This window comes from Pinus tabuliformis, chromosome 1_2 (assembly GCF_031772625.1).
Source record: "Pinus tabuliformis cultivar Carrire ecotype Pingquan chromosome 1_2, CPIR1, whole genome shotgun sequence".
Taxonomy (NCBI): domain Eukaryota; kingdom Viridiplantae; phylum Streptophyta; class Pinopsida; order Pinales; family Pinaceae; genus Pinus; species Pinus tabuliformis.
This window is the reverse complement of record NC_142298.1, coordinates 1,187,332,630-1,187,353,712: the sequence shown is the minus strand read 5'-3', so window position 1 is coordinate 1,187,353,712 and position 21,083 is coordinate 1,187,332,630. Positions and strand designations below refer to the sequence as shown.

The window sequence follows — 21,083 nt, the reverse complement described above, 5'->3', positions numbered from 1 at the left end:
GGAAACCACATGTCCCAAGTAATGTACCTCTCCTTGAAAGAAACTACATTTACTAAGATTAACATACAACAGATTCTCCCTTAACAATCTCAATACTGTTGCTAAGTGTTTGACATGTTCTTCATCATTCCTGGAATATACCAATATATCATCAATGAATACAATAACAAACTTGTTTAGAAAATGACGCAACACATTATTCATCAAGCACATAAAAGTGGCTGGGAAATTAGTCAAACCAAAAGGAACTACGAAAAACTCATAGTGCCCATACCTGGTCTAGAAAGTAGTTTTGTAGATGTCCTCCTCCTTAATGCATACCTGATGTTATCTTGATCTCAATTCAATCTTCCAAAACACTTATGCTCCCATCAATTGATAAAACAATTCATTAATAATCGGCAATAGATACTTGTTGTTGATGATCACCTTATTCAACCACCTGTAATCAATGCATAACTTGATAGTAGCATCCGTCTTCTTCATAAACAACACAGGTGCACCCGAAGGTGTCACACTTGGCCTAATGTATCCCTTGTCAAGTATTTCCTTCAACTGGAACTTCAATTCCACTAACTTCGGTGTGCTCATTCTGTATGGTTCCTTTGATGCTAGTGCTGCTCCCTGGTACCAACTCCATAGAAAATTCCACTTCCCTTTGAAGCAGCAACTATGAAATCTCTACAGGAAATATATCCTGAAACTGTTGTAGAACTGGATACCTTCACAAGTTATCCACATCCTCAACTTCCTCACCTTTTTCATTGGAAATATGTACTGCAAATAACACACACCATTTTTGACGACTATGCTTTGCCTCCATAGTTGTCACCATATTAACTGATGTTGCCTTCTTACCCTGCACAATTCTCTATTCTCCATTGTCATCCAATCACTCAATATCTGTTTCATAACAATCCACTTTTGTCCTAGGAATATATAGTCAATCTATACCCAACAACATATTGTATGATCCCAATGGAAGTACATTCAAATGTGCTGATGTAGGCATACCATTCAACTAAAATGCACAAGCTCTTACCCAATGAAGAACTCTTTTCTTAGTACATGTAGCCAGCTACACTAACCAAGAATTTGCATGCACTAATTTATTAAAACCACACTTATCCACCAGGTTAGGATTAACATAACTATAATTAGATCCAGGGTTAATAAAAATAGAAACAACTTGATCACAAAGCTTACCATCCATCTCAACGATAGATGCTTGGTGATATGCATGTCTGTTATCCAATGCTGCATAAATCCGAGGAATACTCTGTAAAACATCCCCCACTGCTTGTGCCTCCTTAAAACTATAGATATATTGTTTCCCACCCTGTTGCTGTGGATAATCTCTCCTACGATGCACTCCTTCACAAGTCCAACATTGCAATGGCTTCCTACCATCACCCTTGTTTCATCTTCAGACCAAAATCCCCGTCCTCTATCAGATGCATTGAAATTCTCATGCACTGTTGCATTGTCTTTGTTACATGTGTCCTAAGGTTTTTTTCACTTATTATCGCATTTTATTCTATTCATATCATTACCTTTCCAATATTTCTTAGCCTTAGATCTCTGCTCTGTTGATTATAGAAATGCTTCAACTTTGTGATGGTTTCCTCTAATGATCTAGGCTCATCAAACCCGATCCTATCCTTGAATGTTACCAGCAACCCACTGATGAATCTCTGAATCTTGGCCTTCTCCTCCTTGAGGTAAGGCACATATCTCAATAACTCCAAAAAAATTCTAGTGTACTCTTCATCAGTCATAGATCCCATCTTCAACTCATAGAATTCTTTTAACTTGTCATCATAGTATCTCTCAGATATATAGTTATTCCTAAAAAGTCTCTCTAACTCACTCCAAGCCAACTCCTCTTCGTGAATACCTCTGACAGTCTTTACATATTCCCACTAGATGTCTTCTTTACCTTTAATATTGAACGTATCTATTCTCAACTTCATGTTCACTTAGTAGTCATGCAATCCGAAGAACTTATTCATCCCAAGAAACCATGCTTCTGCATCCTATGAATTCTTCGTTTCCCCATCAAATGTAGGTGGCTTTCTTTCTTGAAATCACTGGAAAAATATCCCCTGCTACTCCTCCTGTAAGGATGATAACGACGATGACCATGATACCAGTATGAACCAAAACTAGAGTGAAGCCCATGTCCAATTCCTCATCTATCAGGTATATCCAAGAATCTTCCAACTCTAACCGTGTCATCTCTATCCAACCTGTGCCCACCATGTGACCTGCTACCATATGCTCCATTAGTCCTATCATCATATCTATGACTAATTTTAGGTGGTCCCTATCCATGCAAGTCTAACAAGCTATGAAGGATAACTACATTAACTTCTGCTTGTTTCTCCTATGCCCTAACAAGTCTCTCTTGTGATTGAATGATTCAGTCATTATCTTCTTTGCAACTTCTTATCTCTGCCTTCAATTTTCTCAGCGTGTCTACTATGTGAGTGGATTACTCATCACCATGCTGCTCATCTGATCCATAGGGAGAATCTCATGATTTGTAGTCTACCATCTTTCTAGTCATCTTTGTTCTTCTCTTCCTGCAAGGTATATCCTGTTAGCTTAACCAAATCATAAACAAACAAATGTGCCTCAATATAGTTCAGGGGAGGATATATTGTCTGCAAGACCAACCAGATTAGCACAATATATGTATAATCATAATCATCACAATATATAGACATCATCTCAATCATTATCTAGTTACCATGTATGATGCCACAACTACAACACTAACTAGACACAATGCATGCATAACAACATATGTACGACACACATGCATACACAATACATACAAACACCAACATGCATTCATGATTAACACATCCCAACAATAGCACCATCAACTTTTGCACGAAATCACAACGACAACCATGAAAACCACCATGCATACACAACAAGCACATAGACCACATGCATAAGGACACATACTCAACCAAGATGTATATATGACAACACATTCATCCAAGGAGAATGGAAACCAAACATCACCCAAAGAGAATAAAATCATGCTCTAATACCACTTTGTAACATCCTCCTCCCACATTTACCAAAGCTAATCGGTCTACCAGGGTAAACATGTGACAAAGAGTTAATATGATATGATTCAACTCCCCATATATAGTTAAGGAAGTGGAACCATCATGACAAGACCAACCTGACCTTCCTTAGAAGTTATAGAACCTTTAGGAACCAACCAACCCCTTTAAGTGTCCAAGCCCCGAGAGAACTTGTTTTTTCGCTGCCCTAGAGCCTTAGTCGCTCCCATGACGAGGCATGCATACGATTGGGACCCTACATTCACTCCGAAAATAAGAAAACCATGTGATTGTAGCCTTTTTTAGGCAATTATGTGCCAACGACCCTAGATTCTGAGCCTCTTTTTCAGGGCTAGGACTCAGGCCACTACCCAAACATTCATGAAACTTTTGGAAATGATAAATAACATTGAAACAAGGTTACTAATGCAAACACGTGAACAAGGAATTGACCTGACCCCCAATATCCATGATAAGCATTCCGTTAAACATATCATAAACATGTAGTCTAGAGGTCATAACAATAGCTATAAACATAGGGATCTCATACATATCTCAGAATCGTCAAGGAGGACTGATATATCTTCATAATGGTTGCATTGTTATATATTAGGTCATTCATTCATTATTGTCTCATATACTAATCAAAACATGAGCAGAGCCATACATAATGACTATCATAAAACATGCTCATAACTAGAAAATAACCAAATATATATCACGGATGAAATAACCATTAAGGCCATATAATGACAAGAAAATTTAATCATAAAATACCAAAGGAAAACAAGCTTTTATTAACATATGCAAATCTAACCAAGTCAGGGAATTCTACGTACCACCTCACCATAGATTTGGCTGAACCAAATCTCACTTTCAGCCAATCACCCCGCGCCATATTCCAAGCATGAATGTGGGATCTCATGACAAAAATCAAACAAAACAAAACCAGGGCTTCCTGAGGTCAAACCACCTAAACCCTCAATCAATGATTCTACTTCACGGTTCGACCTCACTAACCATCACTAGATCGGTCTCTACCCAAGGTGTCCAGGGCTCTGGAGTGTTTGTTCCAACCAAGGCCTCCAGAACTAGTAACTCAACCTAGAGCTGTTGCAGGGATCCAAATCATTTGTCTAATCAAGGATTCTAGGACTAGTAAGTCAACGCCCCAAGGGCTCCAAATATTTTTTCCAACCAAGGATTCCAGGACTAGTAACTCAACCCAAGTTGTTACAAGGCTTCTAGAGCATTTGTCCAACTAAGGCTACAAGAACTAGTAACTAATACCACAACCATAAGGAACATGAAAACCAACCAGAAAATAAAAGGAAAGAAACCCATGACACCATGGATATCTAGGAAATGTTAAGGCTAGAAAAACCACTATCAATCTGGGCAATCCTCCACGCTAATGACAACTCATAACCAAGAAATCACATGCATGTTCCATGCATACCAAAACTGGCAAGGAAATAATATATGCAACTCGGTACCTGCAAGGAAAACACACTATAGTTGTTGATCCCGATGTCCTCTTGCGCTCTCTTTCTCTTCTTTCTCTTCTTACTCCAATCCAAAGTATACCACACTCCTGCAAGAGTTCTCCAAGAGTATGAGAGAGAGAGAGAGAGAGAGAGAGAGAGAGAGAGAATAAAATGAGATCTCCAAGCTAAAACTGATTGTGAACTGATTCTCATAAGAATTTTTATTAATGAGGCATCTATTTTCTTCATATTCCATTACTTTCCTTTATTTTCCTCCTCACATGCAACCCTTGACCTTTCACCTCCCGTTTCTCCTATTTTCCATTATTTTCATAAATACAATGCTAATAAATGCCTCATGCCTTTCCAAAGCCTTTTCCATTGCCTTTTCCAATTTCATAGCCATTAATTAATCACAAGTGATCCCCATCACTATGTTTTTTCCCAACATTAAGATTGGAATACGGGTCCCATGAACTTGGTTATTAATTTTCCTTTATTAACTTTATTACATGTAATTTTGACTAGGGATTTTATAATGAGTATGGTTTGATAAAGTTTCATTGGATAGTGCTTGGTAAATGAAACATTGTTGTAACATAATATTTGGATATCAGCACCTGGTCCAAAGAATTTGTTAAAGTGATATTGATGAGTTTCATATTAGTTTTGATCTGGCATCTAAACTTTGATAAGTTGACATAGTTGACTTGATTGCACAATATTGATTTGTGTAAGGCTAAGCATGTTGCTTTGGTCAAGTGTTATATTTGCAGAAATCATAGTATGAAGCAAGATCCTCGATCCTTATATGTCTTCATTGACAGTTTCCTCGTGAAACTAGGATGATGTGTTGATCCAAAAATCTACTTAAAATGTGGTCCAAGGTATGGCTTTGATTTTGGTTTTATATACTGATGGTTGATTCTTGACAGGAAATGAGCCTCTAATAATCAAAGTCAGAGGGAGATGGCTTCTAAAGTTCAAAGGAAGAATTATGGCATGATGTATTACATCCTAAAGTTGGGAAAAGAAAATCTATATACTGAAGCTATTAAAGAAAGTGGAAATGCAAATCCTTGGACACTTCAATCAAATTTCAAGAAGTTATGAAAACATATTGTTGAACTTGACTTGGCAATTGACAGTTGATTGAAGCATTGATATTCCGTTTGAACTCTCATTCGAATATAGATATATATATATATATATATATATATATCTGTTGTGCATAGAAGCTCAGTGAATTCATAATTGAGTTGATTCATACGCATTGAGATGTCATCGAGCTCACTTCTAGACATTTGCATGGCATGATATATTTTTGGTTTGAGAAATTCTTCCTTTGATATGTGACTGCATGGATGTAATAATAGTATTTGGGATCATTGTCAATGAGATAAGCATATTTGGGTGTTTCCTTAGTATGATATCTTCCATGATATTTTGAAGAAGAAGCTCATAACTTTAAGCATGACCAAGGTTGACTACAATGTTGCTAGCATGGCTAGTTGTGAGGCAGGATGAAGAATCTCTTTGGAGAGATGTTTGAGTATGTTTTGGATATGACATGGATACATTGTCATGAAAAGAGTGGTAATTTATTGTAAAAGAATCTCATATATAGTTAGGACTAAGATACCTTCATATAATGAGATAATGTTGCTTTACGAGACAAGCTTAGGCTCAATGTGGTTCCTTCTTCCTTGAGAGGGAGGATGAATATGGTATTATTTTTGTGATGTGTATATTTTTTTCTAATATAATATTTGATTTTATGTGATGTATGAACAAGAGATTTCTTCCATTGAGACATGATGATTACCAGATATGAGCACAATGATATGTTGCATATCTACAAAGAGCATCCCTAATCAATGACATTGATCCAATTCTTCCTGCGTGTTTGAGCTCCCAATGTGTGGAATTGAGATGGAGGGCTCCTGGGGTTGAGGGATCTTTGGACAGTAGGGTCGTAGATGTTTCTCCGATATTTTTTACCCATAGTGTTGGAGATGTTGCTTCCCTATCTTGGTCTTTTTAGAGTATACCCCAATTGGCATGATACCCACAAGCTGGGCTTGTTGGGATTTTCCCTCCCCATCTTGTCAATGGGTTGAGGAAGCTTGGGGCATGTGATCCTTAACTTTTGGTAAGTTGGGTATCTAGCCCAAGCTTAGATTATGATGCTGGCGTTCTACCACATGACTCTTGAGGGTCATTATTAGGAATATCGGTAGGAAATAGGATGGGTTGAGATGTGCTCCCCTATATCACCTATTTCTCGATATTGGGTTGTAGATTTTTATCTCCCCCATGAGATTCTGGGTTGAGATTGAGCTCCCTGATGTGATTTTAGGTTGAAATGTGCTCCCTGAAGTTATTCTAGATTAAGCTAGGCTGTCTGATGTTGATGTCGGTCATAGATTCAACTCCCCGCTAATATTTCCTAGGTGGTAGCATTGGGCTCCCCAATGGTAGTGATTCCGGGGGGTAGCAGTGGCTCATCGATGAATAAAGGGTGTTAGCATACACTCCCCTCCAATTTCAAATTCTTATTCTTTTATATTTGAGAATGTTCAGCATATGGGTAGAGACAATCAAGAGATATGCAGGAATAAGAAAGAGATTAAACGAGATTTAAAATGACGATACATGATGATTAGATACTTGAGATTGGATATGATTTTATTACAAGATACACATGACATGATCCAGGTGGAATTATCCCTAGTTGAGAGGGAGTGTTAAAATTGGAGACTAGGGCCAAATTCCACTTTGAACAACTCATTTTATTGAGATGATGATTGCATCTAATTCTTCTTCTCGAGAGGACCAAAATCAACCTTAAGATAATCAAATTTAGACAAGGGAAAGTGTATTTTTTTTCTATAAGCCCACATGTGTATATTTGATCAGGTCGGAACTAAAGAAAATTGGACACCCTTGGAAGGCTATAAATACAAGTGACCTCCACCTCATTTGGACATCATCATGGATCATTCTTCTATTCTCTTTCTTTTTTTTGGCTCATGCAAGTCTGAGGCAGGTCTACAGAGAAATGGGTTCGCTCGAAGGTGAAATTGCAAGGTTTGAAGCTCATGCGTGTTTTTCTAGGATTTTGTTTCTTAGTCACAGGCTTACCAAAGGACAAATTTGATTGGATGCTAGATTGCAAGCTCAAGGGAGTGACTAAAAGCTCCCAGTCACTCGCATACCCACTTCATCCCTATAATTGGGACCTAAATTTTCATTTTTCTGCTGACCGAAGTTATCACTCATTGACCATAGAGTTTGACAGTTGACCATAGGCTATGGGTGTTGATTTAAGGCTTTTGATGCAATGTCTTGAGTATTAACATCATTGAGTTCATCTCATGGATAATGTTGAGTTGGTTTTTGCTGGATAATTGTACGGATGAAGATATGGATCATTGTACTCTGTTTTGCGGAATCATTTAATGATAATCTAATAAGAAGAAGAATTTGAAAGGGTTTTACCCATATTGTGTTTTGCCCTGGTCTCTGACCAATCCTGGTGTCTCTGTGTGAATGCTTTTCTTCTATTGTTCCTTTATGTTTCGTTGCATTGTTGATGATAATATTGTTCTTTCCACATAGTTGCATATGTTGCCTAATAATGATGTAAATTTGAATAATTTTATGATGTTATGGGGTGAATTTAATGTGGAAACAAAGAAATGTAATTATCAGAGAAAATAATAATGTAGCCCTAAGAAAAATTAATAGGTGAACCAAATATCCCAAATAGAAGAAACTACATTCAACAGTTAGATCCCATCCCACTAACTATGCCTCACCATGGCATAGAGGAATTTACCACGGGCTATGAAGAAACAAGCTATAAGGGTGTATAACTGGGCAAAGAAATATAAGTTTTTGCATTTGCAGGGTGTACCTTAACAACAAATAAGAACACACATTACAAACCTAAACCTTCATCCCAATAATCGTAATACCCTACCCCATAATCAAGGGAATAAACTAGTAAGGGTTAAGCATTAAGGAACTAGTTCGGTCATCAATATGTTCTCAATTTAAGCAAGGTGGGAAAGCCTTACCCTCTTTAGCTTAGCATTGATCGGAACAGACCTAATAACGATTCATATGATCACTATCTTACTTTCTTAACATGTTGAAAAAGATGCAAAACGGGTTCAAATACCCACCCAAAAAATGCCAAATAAGGAAATAAATACCAAACCCTAGAGACGTTGATTGGAATACTCACTAGATAAGCACTCCCCATGATGTTGAATAGCCTCTCAAAGGAACTAATCGACCTATATTTTTTATTTTTCCAGAAGGTCTTCATTCTCGGTAGAAGAAGAAGCATCTGCAGTCAACCTTGTGGATGTCTCAGAGTGCACATCACGCTAGTTTTTGGACTCCTTGGAGGAGATCATCAATCTCCTCATTCTATCATCTAAATCCTTCAGATCCCATGAATATGGAGCTCCCTAGTATTTGTTTGGGTATCCCTACATGGAACCCATATGTCTCTTCCTTTTCTTCTGTATCTACAAATTCCTTTACAGTTTTCACATCCTTTTTATATTTAATGCCTTTTAGGTCATGAAAATGGCATAAGGATTACTTCTTCTGTTGCCATACCTAACCTCTATCAATTTATCATGGAGAAGGAATGAATGGATGAATCCTTGTTGCCATACAAACCCTTGATTGATTTATCACAGAGAATGATTGAAAGCCTTGAATGCTTTCTCATGGAGAATGAATGAAACCCTCAATTGATTTATTATAAAGAAACCCCTGATTCCATTCAAAACCTCAATTGATTTCTTCTCTTGAAGAGAGAATGGACGAATTCCTTTCTTCCATACAAAACCTTGGTGAATTCCATATGCCCTTTTTTCATTTCTTATAGATTCCTCTTGCAAATGATATAGGAAATTATGTCCTAAAATAGTCGAGAACAACATTTTTCCTGACCAGGTTGTCAGCAGGTAATGGCAAAGAAAAACAAGTTATAACTCGTCATGTTATGGCATGGTAATTATGACCACCATAGGAACCAATAACCCACAAAATTTAAAAATCCTTGCTACCTATTGCAGAGCCCAGTCATAGGAAAATCTAGTGAATGGCAAGGATGAATGCCTCGCTCCTTACAAGGATATGGTCGAGAGAAAATGAAAACACACAGAGGTCTATGTTTCCCCATGTATTTGGATGAAATATAAATCAAACATAAATATTTAACACATATTAACATCTCCTTAATAAAATGTAGGCATAAAGAGGGTAATTTGAAACATTTTTAAGACAAATTTTAAAGACAATTTAAGTGTTTAAGACGAAATAATGATTTCGTCTTAAATTTCCCTTTTGTGTAGTAGTGTCTTATTATCAGGAAGTAAGAGATGATATCAATAATGCCAAATGGAAGGAAATGATGAAAGAAGAAACAAATGCCTTAGACCAAATAAAACATGAGACCTGGTCAAATTTCTGAAAGATAGAAATGTTGTTGGATGTAAATGGGTCTACAAATTTAAGAAAGGGGTTGATGGTAATATTGAAAGGTATAAAGCCAAAATAATCACGAAATGTTATTCTTAGATGGAAGGCATATATTCCATGAAATTGTTTTGTGATTTTTTAAACTTGTATTTGTACATATTGTGTTTCCATTGGTTTCTTTTCTTGATTTGGAGTTAGAGCAATTATATGTTAAAACAATATTATTGCATGTAGATTTGGACGATGAAATTTATATGGAGCGGCTAGAAGGTTTGTGCAACATTGCAATAACAGATTAGTTTTCAAGCAAAATACATCATTGTATGGTCTAAAGTAGTCACCCAAGCAATGGTACAAGAAAGTTTATTCCTTCATGATGAGACATAACTATATTAGAAGTGAGTATGATCATTGTGTGTACTTAAAAAGTTTGAATGACATATTCATTATTTTATGTTATGTGTTGATGATATGTTTGTTGCGGGGAAAATCATGGATGGTATCAATAGGTTGAAGGTTTATATGAGAAATACATTTGATATGAAATATTAAAGAGAAATAATGCAAATCTTAGGCATTGAAATATGCAGAAATAGAAAAAAATGTAAGCTTAGGTTTTCACAATAGAAGTATGTTGAAGAAGTACTTATGAAATATGAATAATGTGAAACCTATCAATATCCCTTTGGCTTGCCATTTCAAGCTTCCTTTAGGTTTACATCCCAATATGAATGAATAAATTTATTATATGCCTTGTGTACCTTATGCTAATGCAATAGGAAGTATGATGTATGTGATGGTATATACAAGACTAGATATTCCACATGCAATGGGTTGTTTAGTCGGTACATGACAAATACAAGAAAAGAGCTTTGGAAATGTAGTGAAATGGGTGCTTCGGTATCTTAGAGGCACCATTGATTATTACATCACCTATAATGGCTGTGAGGATTGTGTGTGGCTACGTTGATTTAGATTCTGCAGGTGATTTGGACAAGAGTTACTTCAGGATATGTCTTTACTATTGTTGGGGGATCCATTAGTTGAATGTCTAAGCTTCAATAAAAAATTTCTTTATCCACCATAGAGGCAGTGTACATTGTTGTCTCACATGGCTACAAAGAGGCAATTTGTTTGAAGGGTCTTCTAGGTGATGTGTAAGAATGAAAAACAACATAACATATTCTGTAATAGTCAAAGTATTATACATTTTGCTACAAATCTTGTTTATCATAGCAAGACTAAACATATTGATGTAAAGTACCATTTTGTAAGGAAAATTATTGATGGATGTGGAATAGATCTATAAAAGGTGTGTTATCACTCTAAAATTTCCCTAGAGCTATTATGAAAGAAATGATAGAGGTAACCACAAACCTACTTTTGAGATCAGGATCTATCCTTCCTAATGCTCAGAGAGGGCTCTCTCTTTATGACTTAACTTTGTGTAGTTAATTGATTTTAGGCTAGTTATTTAAGCTTTGGTTGAGTTTTTATTTTGATTTGGTGGTGGAATCACTGACTTAGATGGATAGAGGAGTGTATTTTACCATTAGGCTATTGGGTCAAGTGTCAAGAAAACAGGACTGGATCAAGTTCTAAAGATAGTGTTTACAGGCCAAGATAGCTGAGTAAATTCAGATCTTTTAGGATGGATGTTGAAATGGTTTTCAATCGGGGTCAAGGAGCAATCAAGGGTTCCTTACACCGGATAATGAGGGAAATGGCATAGTTCAATCGAAAATAGGGAGCAGTGAAGGATTCCCTACTCTGGATATCGGAAGAAAACATTAAAATGATTAACCGTTCAAGACAGGATGTACTTAAACAAATTCTATAATAATATTCCAGTTAATTCATTCAGTTTAGATAACATGCAAGTTTGTGAAACACTTAAGAAAATAACAATTTGACAAAATAAAATACTTCACTGAAGTGGCCCAACACATGAATCCTGTAATACAATTTCTTGATTACTCAGTCTAGTTTGCTGACTTGAAAAGTTGGTACAATGAAACCTCAAGTAATCCACCCCCTATACTTCGAATTATGAAATATTTATACAAGAACTTATTACAAAATATCCCAAACTATTTTGGGAATTATTCTAGGAAAAAGAAATATCTTCATGCAAGAAGATAGAGATAGATATGTAACTACTGCAATATGTCCCTATTTATTAGGCTCTGTTGTCTTATGCTTTGATCTTTTGCTGTTTTTTCTCCTTTGTTGTTGGTATTCCATGCTGACTGTTCTTTTTACTTTGTCTTTTAACTGATACTCTTTCATCTGATACTCTTTCACTAGGCTGATCCATTGCTTTTCTTTTGCTGCTCTGTATTCACTTTTACCTTGCAATTTCACACTAAGTCATTTAATTTTCCCCAAGTCTCTGCATCTGGTAATTTAATATTTACCATTCTTTTGTAGACTTCATCTGCTTCTGTGTATTTTTCAAAGGTGGGCTTGTTCACAAAAAGGTATTTTACCTCATCCTGGAGGTAAAATAGGTTCTCAAATGTCTGGTACAGAACCTTTCCTGTAGGAATCCCTTTCATAGAAGAATTATTGGCTTGATCTCTTGCCACCTCTCTGATTTTCCTGTTATATTCTTCTTGTGGCATTAATCTATCATTTATTACCAAGGGATTTGGCAAACCTTTCTGCCTTAAAGCATCAAACTTAACCATGAACCTGCCTATAGCCAGCTCCATGGTTTGGCATTTGTCCTCAAGGTTCATCATTAAGTTCCTCTTGGTGAGCACTTTCTTCACCTCTAATATGGTGCCAGTTCTGTCTGCTATGTCTAGCTCCTACAATTCATATTTATTTTTAGAGTTAAGGAATTGGATTATTCTGGTGGCTTCTTCTGGTAGGTCTCCATGTTCGGCCTTAACTCTCTGAATTGCTTCAGTAGCCTCTTTGATTAAATCATTTTGTTCAAAGATGACTTATATAGATGGAAAAATATCATTGACAGAGTCAATTATATTGGCCCATAGTTGTTCTTTGGCTTGGGCAAGTGGCCCCTTCAATGTTAACTCTTTTTCCAAATTCTTTATCCTGTTAGTCAACTTGGTTGATTTTTTACTTCATTTTTGTGCATAATTTGGGCCAATTTCTTTTCATCCTCTAGAATCCTTATCTGTTCTTTGAGTCTATTTATTTCTGTGGTAAGAATGGACATGTCCTCCATGGCTTTGAGCAGTTTACTTGCCTCATCACTTGGCTGAGCTGCTACTGTTGTTGAACCTGTTGCTGATGTAGATGTTGTTGTAGCTAGGATTGTTGTAGCTAGTGGAGATGTGGGTGCCAATGAAGCTGCCAAGGTTGATGGAATTACTGTAGTCACTGTGGGAATGGATGTGGCAGTGGCTGACTCAAGGCTAGCTTGTGTCAACTATATTAAACTCTCCAATTCTTTCTCCATTTCTTTCAATTGATCATTTAGTTGGAGAATGAGGTCCATCATCTCCTCTTGCTGGGTTTGGATTTCTAAGACCTCCTTGGTCTATGGATGTTCTGAATGAGGCAACTCCAGTTGCTTCTTCAAAGCAGCAATATCCCATTTTTCTTTTTTACCAGCTTTTCTGTAGCTTTGACATCATTGGGATTATACACAAGCTCAATCAACAAGTCTTCGGGTGACTTGATTCTATTATCCTTGGCCTGTAAGGATGTCTTTTGTAGCTTATATTGTGTTGTGATGTTATCCAGTGAGCTTTGAAGTTTGTGCACAGTCATTGCTTTTTTAGTCATGGTGGAATAAATCATCTCACCTGCCTGCTTATGGAACTCAATTTGGTCAATAGGATGAACATCCCTAGCCAAAACTTCAAAATTTGTTTTCCTATAGTCTGTTGATGATTTGGGCTACTGGAATGTAGTTTGCATCATTTGTTTGAAGTACTGGGCATAAGTTTCAACCTTTAATGCATCATTCCTCAACTTGATTTCCTTGTACTTCTCTTTTATATCTTTCTCTTTATCCAAAGGCTTGCTGGATGAAGAGACTTCAATGCTAAGTTGTTTTTCAATAAGTTGAGTGTTTGAAGTAGAAGGATGGTGAGTTTCCTCTGAAACTGTTGGGCCTTTACTCCTCCCAACCATTGTGTCAGTGTCAGTGATTTCCACTGTCTCAATGGTATCTTCTTGCTCAGTTACAGGATTAAGCTTGGGCCTCTTCCTGTAACTTATCTCAAACCTGTCATCTGTAGTGTCCATCCCAAAGCTAGATGTTATAGCTCTGATACCACTTGTTATAGATCTAACCCGGAAATATTATGAGAATAGAAATAAACCCAAGAATAACAAGATCTGAGCATAGATAGAAAGGATTCACTTTATTAATATCAAACCCTTAAGGTAGGGCAACACCATACATTCACTCCTTAAGGAAGGAGAGCACTCCACAAGCCATATGCCTGTTCATACAATAATCCTTGACAATTTCTTCACATGGAGTCTCTAGCCTCTATATAGGCCTCATACATACAATACCATGGACCATTACCATGGTTCCCTCATACCATCAACTAATACCATGGGCCCATTACATTATTACTAACTACTTGTGGTCCCTTACATGATATGGGTTAACCACCTTATTTATTACTATGGCCCATCCCATTATTACATTATTACCTTGGGTACCTCCCTTGGTACCCCATATTATCCCCCCTAGGTATATAACATTCCACCCCCCTTAGCATGTTTCGTCCACGAAACATGGGAAGAACACAAATAATAAGATCTACTCAAAAGAGTAGTCCACTGGTACCATGCACGTGCATCTAGCAATCCAAGAGAAAGGTGAACCCTCGATCTCGCTGGTGCCTCGCTCGCTTGAAAGGGAAGTTAACCATGGCAGCTCTTCTGTGTTGATGTGTAGTAGGTGGATCGTCGCCCCTCTCTATATGCCATGTAGGGGTTGTTGTCCTTGTAGCTAATTTGTTGCCATCTTGTTGGTTGTTTTCTTGTTGGGTGATGTGGGTGGTGATATGCTGACAGTGTATCTTTCTTTAATTCACCACCTAATGGATTCTGATTGGTATTTGGTACATGTTGTGGTGCTTGCTGTTGTTTCTTATCTTCCAATATTTCCTCAACCACTGAGTCCTCATCTGATGTAACATTTTCTGCTTCAACCTCTTTGGACTCTACCTGTTTTTCTGGTACCTCGTTTGATGTTTGTGTTTGGTTGTTGACCATCAATGGCTCATCATCTGATATGTCAGTCCCTGGAACATCTTCTACTTCAACCTGTTTATTAATGGAAATATCCTGTAATGTAATTTTCTTCTTTTTATACCAGAGCTTCAGGAATTTCTTCTGCACATTAATATTGATAGTACCCACCTCTTCCATCCAAGGGTATCCCAAAACATGCACATTAGTCATATCTGAAGCATAAAAATTAGAATGCAATACATACTTGTCCATAGAAATCTTCAAATCTTTATAAACTTGAACATCCTCATTATCAATCTGTGCAGTTTCAATGTGTTTTGCTGGAACTTGCAATCTTTTTTCCAAATTAACACTTATAAGATTTTGCTTGCAACTAGGATTTATAGACACAACGATTTTCTCCTTCTGAATCAATCCATGAACCTGCAATAAAGATATACCAGTAGGAAATAACCCCATATGTTTCTCCTTATCTTGTTTTCTAGTATGAGACCATCGGTCTAAAAGGAATTTTTCAAATTCTTCATCAGGCAAGTTGTAACACTTCTTTTGGTTAAGTAATCCCCACCATGTGGCTGCATCATCTCTAAAGAATTGCACTAAAAACCATTTCCAATTGTTTTTCCATAATGATTTCTGTTCTTTTATGTATTCTTCAATAGTAGGACCATTATCTTTCCGTGTAAAAAATTCCTTGCTAGAAGCCATGAAGGTTTGGAAAAATTTCACTTACTTGGCGAAAATTTGAAATTGTCACAGTTTAGTCAATATTGCTCAGAATTCGTATTATGACCTGTTTTCGGAAATGGAACAATCATTCTGCATCTGCCCATGTGATAGAAATCTTGATACAGGCAATAGAATTTCAGATCTGCGCTGCAACTCTCCCAGCGTCACCAAAATTTCTGCAAAAAAGCGCTGATTTTAAATCAGCGATATCTCCCTCATCCGGACTCCGATTCGACTGATTTTTTTTTTGAAATTGAGTTATTTTTCACACAGAATCCAGATCTACAATTATATTTTTCAGATATTTCACCAAGATGTCCAGATCTGTGCCGCAAATTCACTGCCACGAAAAATTGTCTGCAACCCCACTGATTTTTAAATCAGCGATATCTCCTTCATCCGGACTCTGATTCAGCCGATTTTTTTTTGAAATCGGGTATTTTTCACATAGAATCCAGATATGTAATTATATTTTTCAGATCTTGCACAAAAACATAGAGATCTGATCTACAAACTCGCCGCCGCCAAAATCCTGCAAAAAATTAAAAAAAAAATTCTCCACTTTTGTGCCCAAGAAAGTGCTATGATACCACTTGTTATAGCTCTGATACCACTTGTTATAGATCTAACCTGGAAATACTATGAGAATAGAAATAAACCCAAGAATAACAAGATCTGAGTATAGATAGAAAGGATTCACTTTATTAATATCAAACCCTTAAGATAGGGCAACACCATACATTCACTCCTTAAGGAAGGAGAGCACTTCACAAGCCATATGTCTGTTCATACAATAATCCTTGACAATTTCTTCACATGGAGTCTCTAGCCTCTATATAGACCTCATACATACAATACCATGGGTCATTACCATGGTTCCCTCATACCATCAACTAATACCATGGGCCCATTACATTATTACTAACTACTTATGGTCCCTTACATGATATGGGTTAACCACCTTATTTATTACTATGGCCCATCCCATTATTACATTATTACCTTAGGTACCTCCCTTGGTACCCCATATTATCCCCCCTAGGTATATAACACTAGAACATTCTTCCCTGGTTCTTTTCATATTTCTGTCCTCATTGGTTGGAGTCTGTAGGATGGGAGTAATAGTCATCTGTTCCTGTAGGGGTGGAACCTGCAGAAAGGAAATAGTATCAATCTGCTTCTCCACATCAATTAAAGTATTCTCCACATCTATTAAAGTGTTCTCCAACCATTCTGACTGATTGGCATATCTTTCAATGTCGGCCTGGGATCATGTATGAAAGGACTTAGCTTGAATTTGAGCCTTAGTTTATTTATGACTCCATTAGGGTCATACTGCCACATGAAATTACTCTTGAAGTTAATATGTTGTAATATTTTTTCTGCCTCTTGTCTAGCTTCCCTATTATTACAAATAAAAGGGGCCAATTGGTTTTTTATTTAAACTGGGTCTTCTTCCTAGCTGACAGGAAATTAACCTCATCAGAGTTTATAATTTTACTGAAATACTCTAATGCAAATATCCTCATGGGGAGGTATTTTGGCAGCTTGTAGGGAGTTAGTTGGCATCCATACATCCTAATTTCTGTGTGGTCCTGGTATAGATACTAGTCTCCCACTCTATTGTTCTTAGCCAAATGTAAAACTATTAATGTCCTCATTGATTCTGGGCTGATAGCTACTGGTTAGCATGTTTATAACTAGATGAACAAATGAATCAATGAACTCTTTATAACTAAAAACAGTGGAATATCTTTGGATCAATGGTTTCCAATAGATGACAGATCTTGGATGGCCCTTGGTGTCTAACTTTTGGATGCTGATTGGAAATTTATCTGACTGAAAGTATAATAACATATGAAAGAACACTGATGAATATTTGAAGACTCTCTCTTTTGGCAATCTGATAAATTGTTCATGGATTTTGTCTACCAAGAACTCAGAAAAGTTGTAAACTATAGCTGGAGGCTTGATTGGGCAAAAGATATAAAGGAAATTAAGAAAAACCTCATCCACATATTCATCAGTGGTGTACCCTAGAATGCAAGAGAGCATGGTTATAATTTGTCTGCCTCTCTTAGAGAAAATGGTGGTAGCATATGGAGGACTATCTGTTGGAGTATGAGACTCTTCAATGATGAAATTTTGAAAGATCTCAGCTTTCTTGGGAAGGTCTAGCTTGGTGTAGAGTTAAAGTAAGCCTTCAATGGAAAGTGGGGTCTCATTTGGGCCTGCCTGGATTTGCAGCATTTGATTTATTGATTCTGTAGTAATAGTGAATAAAACCTGTTGGTTAGGGGTGACTATGGCTTTTCGACTAGGGACATAGCAAGCTTGGAAGAAGTGAATGATTTCTAGGAATAGGTGTACCTATGGGAACAAGAACTTGGGCAAATTTGACTCCCATAGGTGAATGTCGTCATTCTGGTTCAAAAACATGTCTTTACTCCAGCAGTGGAGTTTCAGTAGGTGGCTAGGGGAAGCAATATCTTTAATTTGAAATTATCTGTCGGCTAATGGGAGGTGGTCAATATCTAGGTGAGGGATTTGTAGAGGTCTTACATCCAGAGAAGTTTGGGAAGCCATAAATTGGTTTGTTCAATGGAATTACTCTTTATGTGGCTTTAGGAGTAAGGTTAGAAGGTTTGAAAAGTGGGGAGGGTAATTTCAATCTATAGAAAAAGGGTTTGGATGCACAATAAGTTTTTTCTTCAATTTAGGAAGGCTTTTTAATTAATTCAATTAATTAACCTTTGATAATTAATGTGTATAACTCAAATTACAGGGCCATTCTGGTTCTTTCAAGAATATCTAGAAATTAACGGCTTGGTGCGCAGACAGGGTTCTATGGTGGCAACAGAGGCTTCTGAGGCTTCAATTGTCAATTTATTGCTTCATTTTGGTGTCTGCAACGTCTTCGGGTGGCAAAAGGTGGTTAAATTGGTCATGCAGAGGTTGAAGGTGTCAGAATTGGCTAACAGAGGTTTGCAACGAAAATGAGAGAAAAGAGCAAAATGGGGCTTTTTCGGCCTTTTAACCAACAATGGTTAGATTATGGCGTGAGAATTGGTGAATGAACAGTGCGAAGTTTTGGTTTAGGTGGGGAGGTGGTTTTAGGCCATATTGCACCGCTTTTGGATGGAGGGCGGTATTTTTCGCGAGCACGCAATATAACCTGGTACCACCACGTAGCCAACACTGCTCGGCCAAAACCACGAATCTCGCGTGCTCTCAGACCGTTAATTGTCGGACGATGAATCTGCGTGATACGGCTGTGTGTCGTTGGATCTGGATGTGGGAGATTGGAGGGATATCGCACGGTGAAGTTGCACGGGCAGAGTTGGGATGTGATTGGCGGGGCCCGGGGTTTAATTAGAAATGAAATGCGATTAATCAAAAAGTAATCACGGGATTTTTAAATATAAGCAGTGGGTTAATAAAGGTGGGGACCATGGGTTTATATGGCGGAGGTTTTAACTATACACCAAGGTTTGGTGAGTTAAAAGGGTGTCGGGGAATTTATAATGTGGGAGACCTTAATTTCATAATGGGTGGTATATTTTAGGTAATTACTTAGGATAACAAGGGTTTTGTGGGTTTTAAGGGAAAAAGGGGAAATTAATAAGGAGGGAATGTATTGTTTGTGATGGGAATGTGTTTCACACTAGGGAAAAGGGTTTTGGGAATGGGGAATGATTTTTGAAGGGTAAAGTCTAGGGAAATGTGTGAAACAAAGGTATAAAAGGTTAAAATTAAGGGAAAGGGTTTTTTACAAGTAATGAAGGGATAATGAGGGGAAATTAGCAAATAAGTATGTGGAGGTCTAGTGAAGTGAGGGGAAATTAGTAAATAAGATTTAGTGAATGTCTTTTCTCTTTCACATTTCCCCCTGCACATGAAACATAGGATTAAGCATGATGAATGTGCTTTTGACTTGGCAACCTTGTGCATTTGCAAAATTTCTTCTACCTACCCTTTATTTACCCTAAAATTTTGTCTTCATTCATTGGGACCCTTTATTTCTTTTTCTTTGATAAGCAAACTATCTAATTCTAACCTTATAACCTCCAATGGCTCAGATTAAGCTAATGAGCTCATTATTATTCTCTACCTAACTATTGATTTGCCAAGATTAAATAGTTTGGCTAGATCTTTATTCTCTATCTATCAACATGAAATTTAAAGCATGAACGAGTCAAGATTAAACTATTTGACCATCATGGATTGTGGCATTTTTGACAAGCTACACACAATATTATTTTTCAAAGTAAAGTAAAAGGAGTAGTATTTGAATTTGCACACTTTCATGATCTATTCTTATCTCTTTTTGGGGTTCATATTTTTCACTTTTTTTCACTTTTTCTTTCTTTTTTGTCCTTTGATTATTCTTTTAGGACATACCCTCTTTACATTTTTTAATTTTAATATGGGAAAACATTTTGCAGAAAGAAAAATATGTACAATATTACAAGACTAACCATAGCTAATTCAAAATTATGAATGCTATTATTATAGGACCCTAACAATGGCTCCACATGGGGATGGCATTTCCTGGTGAAATGTCAAGAACTTTAAGATCAGTAGCCTTTGAAACTCTGACTGTGGTTGCCTTGTAACTGCTCCTATGTGATCTTCTTTATTCATACATATGATGGTACACCTTTCAAAGCTCAGGGCCTTCTCTTCGGGCTTCAACCTCAAAAGGTTACCATCCAATCCAATCTAAACTTTGCAATGTTATATACAATGAAAAAAAGTAAAATGAACTATTGCTAATCTATGGATAAGTAATGCTTCAACATTCTACCATTGACTGGTGCTCCTAGTAGATCTGTTCCATCTAACTGTCTCAAGAAAAATGCATTATTACCTCTGTAACCATAAATGATATAAGGGCCTTGCCATATGAAATCAAATTTACCATGTTTACCATTCTCTTCTCTTCTAGAATCCCATTTGAGTACTTTATCACCTATGTAAAAATCATCAGCTTTGGTTTTCTTGTCAAAAATCTTTTTGATTTTATCCTGGATCACTTGTGATTTGACATAAACTTCTTCTCTAGTTTGCTGCAAATGTATTGTATAAT

General features: G+C 36.9%; 1 protein-coding gene across 1 annotated transcript in view; it reads left to right on the top strand.

The window, feature by feature from the left end:
* Nucleotides 1–21,083, top strand: part of LOC149210474 (uncharacterized) — a 155,448-nt gene that overhangs the window by 126,104 nt on the left and 8,261 nt on the right. Inside the window, exon 8 of the mRNA XM_089398972.1 lies at nt 18,780–18,977. Coding sequence (XP_089255098.1) covers nt 18,780–18,977 — 198 coding nt within the window. The remainder of the gene's footprint in view (nt 1–18,779; nt 18,978–21,083) is intronic.